Source organism: Borostomias antarcticus (assembly GCF_949987555.1).
Source record: "Borostomias antarcticus genome assembly, chromosome: 3".
NCBI lineage: Eukaryota > Metazoa > Chordata > Actinopteri > Stomiiformes > Stomiidae > Borostomias > Borostomias antarcticus.
Window position 1 is genome coordinate 29,628,716 of NC_140236.1, and position 11,637 is coordinate 29,640,352.

The 11,637-nt window shown below is 46.3% G+C and overlaps 1 protein-coding gene across 1 annotated transcript in view; it reads right to left on the reverse strand.

The window, feature by feature from the left end:
• The window catches only part of LOC311307334 (adhesion G protein-coupled receptor D2), a gene marked incomplete at both ends in the record, with an annotated part of 59,122 nt that overhangs the window by 36,307 nt on the left and 11,178 nt on the right, over positions 1-11,637 (reverse strand). Inside the window, 8 exons of the mRNA XM_084436129.1 lie at positions 7,008-7,128; positions 8,196-8,311; positions 8,409-8,542; positions 8,748-8,901; positions 9,446-9,548; positions 10,648-10,751; positions 11,264-11,390; positions 11,496-11,551. Coding sequence (XP_084292255.1) covers positions 7,008-7,128; positions 8,196-8,311; positions 8,409-8,542; positions 8,748-8,901; positions 9,446-9,548; positions 10,648-10,751; positions 11,264-11,390; positions 11,496-11,551 — 915 coding nt within the window. The remainder of the gene's footprint in view (positions 1-7,007; positions 7,129-8,195; positions 8,312-8,408; positions 8,543-8,747; positions 8,902-9,445; positions 9,549-10,647; positions 10,752-11,263; positions 11,391-11,495; positions 11,552-11,637) is intronic.

The window sequence follows — 11,637 nt, forward strand, 5'->3', positions numbered from 1 at the left end:
TGTGAGGTGTGTGAGAATCAGTATTGGTGTATCGATCGGCTGTCATCTTTGACTGTGGAACACCCATCTAGCAGTGACAGGCTGATTATACTGCATCTCCTCTCTCAGCATGTGAGCGACAGGATGTACCAAAATCAACATAATATCAACTCATAAACTCCATGTCACAACATGATTATATTGATACAGTACGTTATTGTACATTTGGACCGAAAGCCATTACTGATGAGAATAAGTGAACTATGTTGTTTCTAATACAAACTATTACTTGCTTGATAAAAAAGATTATCAAGGTGGCCCTTCAAAGGAATAGCATGATCAAATAATGCATATTATTTGATTATAATCAAATCTATATTTCATAAAATCTATCCCTAATCATTATCAACATTAATCCTGACAAACTATAAAATTCACACTTTAGATCCACTTGACATTTTATTTCTCTCTGTCCAGCTATTAATTTCAAAAGAAATTAAAATGGTATTGTCATCAGCAGTGCGCAATAAAACAGTTTTATATGCCTGACAAACTGCTCAAATAAATACACTTATTGATTTCTCCATCTTTTTACCCAGTGATGTCGACCGGTGGGAGGATTGAAATGACACTGCCCTCTATTGGTGGCAAAACAGAGATCTGTTATATACAGGATAGTCCTGACTCCATAGAGATCTGTTATATACAGGATACTCCTGACTGATCTGATCCATAGAGATCTGTTATGTACAGGATAGTCCTGACTCCATAGAGATCTGTTATATACAGGATACTCCTGACTGATCTGATCCATAGAGATCTGTTATATACAGGATAGTCCTGACTGATCTGATCCATAGAGATCTGTTATATACAGGATAGTCCTGACTGATCTGATCCATAGAGATCTGTTATATACAGGATAGTCCTGACTGATCTGATCCATAGATATCTGTTATATACAGGATAGTCCTGACTGATCTGATCCATAGAGATCTGTTATATACAGGATCCTCCTGACTGATCTGATCCATAGAGATCTGTTATATACAGGATCCTCCTGACTGATCTGATCCATAGAGATCTGTTATATACAGGATCCTCCTGACTGATCTGATCCATAGAGATCTGCTATATACAGGATAGCCCTGACTGATCTGATCCATAGAGATCTGTTATATACAGGATAGTCCTGACTGATCTGATCCATAGAGATGTTATATACAGGATACTCCTGACTGATCTGATCCTTGCAGTGCTACCTAAACAAACCCCCAACAACACACCCACCACTCTTAACACAAACTACTCATCTCAAATCTGAGTAAATATTACTCCACACCCACTACCAGGAGCCAACTAAGTCCCAGAAACTCCTTTGTTCTCTCTCTTGCTCTCTCTCTCTTGCTCTCTCTCTCTCACTTACACACACACACTCTTTATCCCTTTCAAGCTCAAAGTTATTGATAGTTTGAAGTTATGGGACAATAATACAGCGGACATTGCGCGGCAGGAGCCACGTACGCCAGGTAACGGACAGCAGGGCTTCTGAGTGACACGGCCCAGAGACTGGGTGACGGGGGGGGGGGGGGGGTATTTACGGCCGGGCGAAGACCCTCTCTGGGCCGTTGATTTCCAGCTTGATAAGAGAACAGATGAGGCGTGGCTGTATTTATGGTGCACAGAGCAGAGCGAGGGAACAGTTCACATGGAACCAGATTTTGGGTAAGTTTGCTGGAAATAGAGAGAGAGAGAGAGAGAGGTTTGAGGTTATTGAAATAGAGAGAGAGAGGTTTGAGGTTATTGAAATAGAGAGAGAGGTTTGAGGTTATTGAAATAATGATAGAGAGGTGTGAGGTTATTGAAATAGAGAGAGAGAGGTGTGAGGTTATTGAAATAGAGAGAGAGGTTTGAGGTTATTGAAATAGAGAGAGAGAGGTGTGAGGTTATTGAAATAGAGAGAAGTTTGAGGTTATTGAAATAGAGAGAGGTTTGAGGTTATTGAAATAGAGAGATGTTTGAGGTTATTGAAATAGAGAGAGGGGTTTGAGGTTATTGAAATAGAGAGATGTTTGAGGTTATTGAAATAGAGAGAGAGGTTTGAGGTTATTGAAATAGAGAGATGTTTGAGGTTATTGAAATAGAGAGAGGTTTGAGGTTATTGAAATAGAGAGAGAGGTTTGAGGTTATTGAAATAGAGAGAGTGGTGTGAGGTTATTGAAATAGAGAGAGAGAGGTGTGAGGTTATTGAAATAGAGAGAGAGGTTTGAGGTTATTGAAATAGTGAGAGAGAGGTTTGAGGTTATTAAAATAGTGAGAAAGAGGTTTGAGGTTATTGAAATAGAGAGAGGTTTGAGGTTATTGAAATAGAGAGAGAGGTTTGAGGTTATTGAAATAGTGAGAGAGAGGTTTGAGGTTATTAAAATTGTGAGAAAGAGGTTTGAGGTTATTGAAATAGAGAGAGGTTTGAGGTTATTGAAATAGTGAGAGAGAGGTTTGAGGTTATTAAAATTGTGAGAAAGAGGTTTGAGGTTATTGAAATAGAGAGAGGTTTGAGGTTATTGAAATAGTGAGAGAGAGGTTTGAGGTTATTGAAATAGTGAGAGAGAGGTTTGAGGTTATTGTAGCTCTGTCCTAATGCTGGACAGGACTGCGCATGGTTACTGTGTATTTAACAGAATCTGTCTGGTCATTTTCAGTATCAAAACAGCATTTGCATTTGACTACATATCTCCTTATTACTATTAGGCTGTTATTGGCAAATGGACAATTGACTAAATAAAATAAATATACTACAACAACAACAACAACAATGTAAGCACTCCAACAGTCCAGTCAAGCAGCCAACAGGAGGAGCAGTGCATGGGAAAAGGCTTGTCAACATTATCTGTTTTATTGATTTAACAGTAAACACCGACCGCTTAAGCTTTATGTCGCTTTGGCTACCGCAATGAAAATACAAATAAAAAATGATTTCCTTAAAACGTCCACTTTTTATGACCTTCTATCACCTCAGCTTTGCATGCATTGTCAAGCATTTTTCTTTTTTTCATTTCAATCTTTATGGCTGACCATTATAGCATAATAATGTTCAAGAGTGTTTTTCTTCAAAAAGAAATCAATGCCGTTGAGCAAACACGTCACGTTCAACACATAGGTACAGTATACAGTATATTATGATGAAGTAGAGAGACAGAGAGAGAGAGAGAGAGACAGAGAGAGAAAGGGGGCACACACACGGTTCTGGAAATCAGCAGGAAAACAGATTAATCCATGTTAAATTGAACACCAGGGACGTCTTCTTCATGTTCGAGTGGAAAAGGCTGGGCCAAAGACTGTCAGTACAATTAAAAGATCACAGAAAACACTCGGCATGTTTCCTCTGTGAGAAGGAACCAGGGAACGCCGTGACTCACTGATATCACTCCTGTGAGTTCCGCATCGCGCAGACGGAGCACTTCCTCCTTGACTAGAAACAGTTACCGCTACAAAACAACCACGGGATTCCAAACTTTGGTCATGACTTTAAAGGAGTCCAGTTTCCACTTGGACAAGTCTAACTTCATTTTCAAATTCATTTAATATGCGTGTAATACAGAATTTCACAGCACTGAGTCCATCCACGCTCAGTATTCATATCATGGACGGGGGGATGTTTTGTAAATGACGCTACAAATGACTGTGACAGCGCAGCGCCTGGCTGGTCACTGCCTGGGGTCAGCAGAGCGGCTTTGAGCCCAGCGGGGGTGGACTGGCCTCCTAGCGGGGGTGGACTGGCCTGCTATTCTCTGTGGTCGGGGCCGCTGGTGCCGGGCTATTATGGAGGAGCAGCTGGCTGTTATACAGCCCCCCCGCCCCCCCCCAACACTGGCCCGCGTCCCTTCATTAACTTCTCCTCAGACGGAGGTGAGGGGCGGGTGACCAGTCTGACCTCCCCTCCTCACTGGACCATAGGGTCAACCCACAGATGAATCAAGTGAATATCATCTCTTCTGAATATACTGGTTAGTTCTTTTTTGGTTTGTTTGTTGTTTGGGATGAATAATGAATCATTTAATTATTTGTGCTACAGAGACGACAGGCCGGGATGCTGTGATTGGATGATGGTTTTCCCCGGGATTGGGAGATGTGTTTAACTAGTCTATCTATCTCACTAGTCCATCGCTGGTACTGTTTTTAACTAGTCTATCTATCTCACTAGTCCATCGTGCTGGTACTGTTTTTAACTAGTCGATCTATCTCACTAGTCCATCGCTGGTACTGTTTTTAACTAGTCTATCTATCTCACTAGTCCGTCGTGCTGGTACTGTTTTTAACTAGTCTATCTATCTCACTTGTCTATCGCTGGTACTGTTTTTAACTAGTCTATCTATCTCACTAGTCCATCGCTGGTACTGTTTTTAACTAGTCTATCTATCTCACTAGTCCATCGCTGGTACTGTTTTTAACTAGTCTATCTATCTCACTAGTCCATCGTGCTGGTACTGTTTTTAACTAGTCTATCTATCTCACTAGCTCCCAGCACGGTGCAGTCATGCTCCATATTAGTCAGGAATGGAGAGATGAGATTCAGCTCAGCTCAGTTTCTCTGCTGCTTCGCCACACAGAGGGAAAAGTGAAGAGGAGGTGGATCATGGATTGATCCTGTATTAAAGGAGCAGTCCAGCCAACCCTGTGACTACATCTCCACTAATAACAACCCTGCATTCATTATTGTTGATATAAAATAAAGTAAAAAGTAATTAGATGTGAGAGAAAAATAAACTATTTATAGAGAGGGGGCTTTCTTAATGATCTGACGCGGGCTAAATCTCTATTGATTTCTTGTTAAATATACGGCTCAATTAAAGGTACAACTGATTAAAGATACAACTGATTAAAGATACAACTGATTAAAGATGTCTACAGACTGATTAAAGATGTCTACAGACTGCTACGGAGGATCTGAGCAGTTAGCGGCGCGGCGGCGAGAGGCAGAGAGGAGGAGAGGAGGAGAGGAGGAGAGGCAGAGAGGAGGAGAGAAGGAGAGGCAGAGAGGAGGAGAGGCAGAGAGGAGGAGAGGAGGAGAGGCAGAGAGGAGGAGAGGAGGAGAGGCAGAGAGGAGGAGAGAAGGAGAGGCAGAGAGGAGGAGAGGCAGAGAGGGGGAGAGAAGGAGAGGCAGAGAGGAGGAGAGGAGGAGAGGCAGAGAGGCAGAGAGGAGGAGAGGAGGAGAGGCAGAGAGGAGGAGAGAAGGAGAGGCAGAGAGGAGGAGAGGCAGAGAGGGGGAGAGAAGGAGAGGCAGAGAGGAGGAGAGGCAGAGAGGAGGAGAGGCAGAGAGGAGGAGAGGAGGAGAGAAGGAGAGGCAGAGAGGAGGAGAGGCAGAGAGGAGGAGAGGAGGAGAGGCAAAGAGGAGGAGAGGAGGAGAGGAGGAGAGGAGGAGAGGAGAGGAGGAGAGGCAGAGAGGAGGAGAGGCAGAGAGGAGAGGAGGAGAGGCAGAGAGGAGGAGAGGCGGAGAGGCAGAGAGGCGGAGAGGAGGAGAGGAGAGGCGGAGAGGAGGAGAGGAGGAGAGGAGGAGAGGCAGAGAGGAGAGGAGGAGAGGCAGAGAGGAGGAGAGAAGGAGAGGCAGAGAGGAGGAGAGGCGGAGAGGCAGAGAGGAGGAGAGGAGGAGAGGCAGAGAGGAGGAGAGGAGGAGAGGCGGACGGGCGGGCGGCGGCAGTGAGAGCACTGAGGATCCCCCCTCCTCCTCCTCCTCCTCCTCCTCCTCCCGGACGGGGAATGAACCAGAATTAGCTTTTCATGTGAAAGCCAATATTTCTGGAGCCTACATTAATCATGTGTGGGGAGTGAAATGTAGCATAAATGTAGAGTAAGCACACTGATGCATTTACCTGTGTTAAAATATAAAACAAAGCCTAAGAAATTGTTCAGGGTATCGTTGTAATAATTGTGTCTGACTTTAATGGAATTCTTTAAAAGCTTGAGTTATTGAGATCCTTTTTTTTTTACTGGACTAAACTACTTATCAAGATGTCTCCTGATAAAAAAGTAGATAAAAACTAACTAAGATTAAAAACAGGTGAAATGTTTCACTATACTGTAGCACAAAATAACAAAGTTAACAAAAAGATTAATGAGCAGCTTGTGGCACATTTTAACAACCAGAATGCCCTGCCACTGATGAGCAGAATCACCTGTTAAAAACAAGCAAGTTTAACTCAAACTTTGTCCCCTGACAAATACTAATGAAAACATTAAGACTTTCTGTTCCCTCGCTGGCAGTAAAACTCACTCACACAAACACAACGTAGAATAGAAACAGCGTTCCAGTTCAGCTGGTCTGAAGTCAGAATCCCTAAAAAATAGTCATAATTATTATATAATATATTATGCCATAATTATTGATTCTTTGCTTTGTTCCCGCTTCATGCAAATGTTTTTTTTCTGATACAATATCCACACCCAGCAAACCCACACACAGAAAACCCACACACAGCAAACCCACACACACACAGCAAACCCACACACTGCAAACCCACACACACACAGCAAACCCACACACACACAGCAAACCCACACACACACAGCAAACCCACACACAGCAAACCCACACACAGCAAACACACACACACAGCAAACTCACAGTCCTAGTCCTAAAGGAATAGTCTCACATGGAACCTGAGCCTCTTCCATCTCTACTGGGAAAGAAGCTCCTCACTCTGCCCCAACAAACCAGCTCCCTCCAAAACAACCACCTCCATTATCCACATACACATTTACATGATAGATGAACAACAAGTTAGCTCAAGAAAAACAACATACAGTATATATATATATATATATATATAAGAACATACAGTATATATATATATATATATATATATATATGACAGAAAGAAAGAGAAATAGACAGAGAGAGGGGGAGCAAGAAAGAAAGAGAGAGAGGCAGCAAGAGAGAAAAAAGAAGAGAAAGAAAAAAGCAGAAAGTGTGTGTGCGTGCGTGTGTGTGTGCGTGCGTGTGTGTGCGTGCGTTCAGACAGTGTGGTACTGACCTGCAGGGAGTTGAGCAGGATGAAGACGTAGGCCATGACCACGGAGAAGGGAACCAGAACCCCACACAGCCACGTCAGACCCAGGATGGGCAGCAGCACCAGCACCGCTTTCACTGCAGCCCTGCGCACACACACACACACGCACGCACGCACGCACGCACACACTCATGCGCACACACACACACACGCACGCACGCACGCACACACACACACACACACACACACACACACACACACACACACACGCACGCACGCACTCATGCACACACACACGCGCACACACACACACACACACACAGGCACACACACAGTCAATATCCTTAGACATGATAACTAATTTGTACTGTTACCCTAAGGTACAACCCAGAACACGTAGAACACGGACTCCAGCTCCCATCTCTACCCTGACTGAGCGTCCCTCCCTGCTGGACTGGGCTGGACGAGCTGGTCAGAGCAGGCCGGTCATTCCCAGCACTACTGGGGCGGCTGGTTAGGCTCACAGAGTGACAATTTCCACCCTAAATCTGCCCTAATTCTGTTTAGTATGGAATTACCTTCCCGTTCAGGTGACCGCTAAACCACTCCATCTGGGCTGGCGGGCCGGGCCCTAGCCTGTTCAGCGGAGGAATGTGTTTGAGTTTCCAGCGGCGCTGCCATGCCATGCCCTGGCCGACTCACCCTCAAGGCCCACATTGATATCACTCCACAGACCGGTACTGTGAGCCCTCACAGCTGAGCAGCCGAAATAACATTTACACGAATAAACGATTTCCACTGATGGACTGTAAACAGACCCGCTTGGGATCACATTTTAGTCAAGTATATTTAGTCTGTAACTTTACCAGGCCAAAAACACAAAGTGGCAAAGCAGGGTATGTGACTGAAGTCCAGGTTTTCAATGAAAGCCAATCAAAAAAAACAGACAATAAAAATAAAATCGACATATTTCCCACTTGGTGCCAATATACTGTTCCAACAAAACTATTCAAAACCATGAAAACAAAAATGTACTATAACCTATAACCTATAACCAAAGCTGATGTCAAATCCTTGGTGCCTCGGCTGACGGACAGAATACAGGACTGATTCTCTCATTCAGAATCTGTACAGGACCATGTCTCTCTCATGCACCTTGTCCATTCCAGCTGAGCCAACAGAGGATAAATGGCGCCCCCCTGTGGCGTCTACCTGATCTGTTCATAGGCCTGCTCCACCGGGCTGCTGCCCATAGCCGACATGATGGACCTCCTCTTGGCTGTGGAGATGGTGATGATCACCACGCGCGTCAGGACCATGATATTCACCTGGCAGAGGGGAGGAGAGGGGAGCGAAACATTCGGTAAAAGAGCCGGCGATGGTGGTTCTGTTGGGTCTCGGTAACTGTGTGGTGTAACGTCTGACCATGATGATGAAGATGACGGGACCAGCGAATCCCCAGATGACGCCGTTCTGGACGCTGAGCCAACAGTGGCCGTCGTCAGAGTACCTCCCTGAGGCTGACGCCAGCGTGATGGTGACTATCAGCACTGGGAGGCCTGGAGAGAGAGAGAGGGAGGGAGGGAGAGAGGGAGAGAAAGTGAGAGAGAGAGAGAAAAAGAAAGCAAGAGAGAGAGAGAGGGTAAAACCATTTAGATCAATTGTCATGAAGACAAAAGCCAAAAGCACTGGCACCTTTACGCCGAAGCCCAAGCTGTGTGCGTGTCTAAAGAGCCTGAGTCAGCGTGTCCTGGCTCCTCCTACCCCAGCCGATCAGGTAGTAGTACTTCATGTGGCGCTCCTCACTCAGGTTGACGGTCACCACCTTGCTCCACAGCAGCAGCCCCTCCACCAGCATCCAGCTGAAGGCCGCCATGAAGAAGAGGTGGAGCAGGGCTGCCACCAGGGTACACGCCACCTGACCGGGAGGGCACAGGGTCGTAGGTCAGAGGTCAAAACACACAGCGGTCCGTGGAGAAACTGCTGGGTCATGCAACCCCCCCCCCAGCATCCAACAAGCACAATAAAGGGTAGTCCTGTGACGTCATTTCATCTCAATTTCAGGTCTTGTTGATGCGTTCTGTACACAGAGGTGACAGCCTGCTACTGTACTGCAATGATGATACATCCACGCTAGCACCAGTCACACCTCCATCTTAGCAACAACCATGCTAGCTCCAATGACACCTCTATATTAGCAACAATAACAGGTCCATGCTAGCTATCACCAATGATACCTCTATATTAGCAATAGCAACATGTCCATGCTAGCTACAATGATACCTCTATATTAGCAACAACACCTCCATGCTAGCACCAATGATACCTCTATATTAGCAACAACACCTCCATGCTAGCACCAATGATACCTCTATATTAGTAACAATAACACGTCCATTCTAGCACCAATAACACACCCATGCTAGCACCAATGGCACACCCACACTTCCGGGTGAGCCTACCTTGTTGTTGACGGCAGAGCCACTGCAGAGCAGAAGGACCTGGGCGCAGGTCAGAGAGATGAACAGGTTCTTGTGGATGGACGTCCGGTCAGACTGTGGGATGCTGGAGGAAAAATGATGTGTTGGCAGTCATTATGTGATGTAGACATGATATTAAATAAGATATGACATGATGGCTTCACACAGAGTCCTAAGAGCACGAGAATAATGTTGATCAAATGTGTAATTCTCTAAAAGGTGAGCAGGAGCACCAGTAGGGGGAGAAGGGTGATGAACTAAACCAGTCATCCTTCTCATTCTAATTTGGATGCATTTGGATGGAATTTCCATTGGGTGTGTCTACTCTTCCATTCCATCCGCTTGTGCATGTGTGTGTGTGTGTGTGCGATGTGTGTGCTCGGCTCTGTGTGTGTGTGTGTGTGTGTGTGTACTGTATGTGTGTGCATGTATGTGTGTGTGTGTGTGTCTGTGCGTGTGTGTGTGTGTGTGTGTGTGTGTGTGTGTGTGTGTGAGCATGTGCGATGTGCGTACTGGGCTGTGTGTGTGTGAGCATGTGCGATGTGCGCGCTGGGCTGTGTGTGTGTGAGTGCGTGTGTGCGTGTGTGTGTGTGTGTGTGTGTGTGTGTGTGTGTGTGTCTTCATGTGCGATGTGCGCGCTGGGCTGTGTGTGTGTGTGTGTGTGTGTGTGTGTGTGTGTGTGTGTGAGCATGTGCGATGTGCGCGCTGGGCTGTGTGTGTGTGAGTGTGTTGCACATGCATGCATCTGGGGATGCTGATTGAGGAATGACCTCGCCATGAATCTCCCGGTCAGATTGTCTCTCCCAACGCAGAGCTGACCAGGATCTCCCCGGGTGACCCCGAGAGTTAATTAACATCACTGTGATGCCACCATAAACCTTCACAGCACACTCACCGGGGAGTGTGTGTGTTTGTGTGTGTGTGTGTGTGTGTGTGTGTGTGTAGACTAGATTAGCACTGGTCAATACTGATCTGTCTTAAAACAGACCATCAGGGAGCAGAGGGGCGACTAAATGACTGGACAGGATGGGACTGACCCCAGCTGCTGGGTCAGTCTGCCTTTCAATCAGCCTTCGCTTCACAAGCCATTCTTGGGGGGGGTGTGGGGGTGGGTGGGGACTAGGTGGGGGTGGGGCTGGGCGTGTTGAGGGAGGGAGAGGCGGTGGTTCTGATCCGATACTCACTCCAGCAGGGTGAACAGCATCAAGGTCAGCAGCAGCGCGCACAGAGACGCCCCGGAGCCAATCAGTGTCAGCTTGGTCAAAACAACCTCCTCCTCCGGGCTCCACTGCGGAGAGATGAGCACACACACGCATACACACACACACGCGCGCACACGCACACATACACACACTCGCGCACACACACACACACACATGCGCACATACACACGCACACACATATGCACACAGTGGCACAGCCAAGTCAAAACACACACTTGTCACAACACAGCCATATCTGTCATGCAGTGCTTATGAGCAGGAGAGACTGTGGAAGGAGGCTTAGCCAGACGGTTAGTGGTTGTGGTTGGGCCTGGCTGATAGCACCCCATGGTTTTCTAACTTATAGTGACATCTATTGGACAATGTGGCATAGTGCACTATGTGTTCATCTGTGCTACTGTATGGTAATGTTATACTGTATCTGCTTGTCAAATAAAAGTAAAGTAAAAGTGTATACAAATAGAATAGGTTTTTGATAAAAGAAAAATAAACCAAACAATATTGTTTATGCGTGAGGCAATAATTTATTGTATTAACAGCATTTCCCCCTACCACTTAGAAATGGCTGAATTGTTACCTTGGACTCCATGTAATTCATCAACACTGCAAAGTTGGTGGTGTGGTTACAGAAACAGGAAGTGACCTCAGAGCCTGCGCGGGTCACCCTGCAGCCCTCGCTGGACCAGCCGTCGGAATGTCCGGTCCTGCTCGGCAAGAAACACAGAATCAGTCGCCCGCATCAGGGCCGGCGCTGGCACGGCTCTAACGCCGGCCAGGAGGGCCGACCCACGAGTGCTGGTCATACTTACATCAGACTGAAGTTCCAAAAGGCGCAAACAGGCGTGACTCTCTGAGAATACTCCACCTAGAACAGAAACAGATGTTCTCTCTCGCACCCCTCTCTCCACCCGCACGCCGGCCAAAAGCAACTTTGGACAAGCAAGAGGAGCT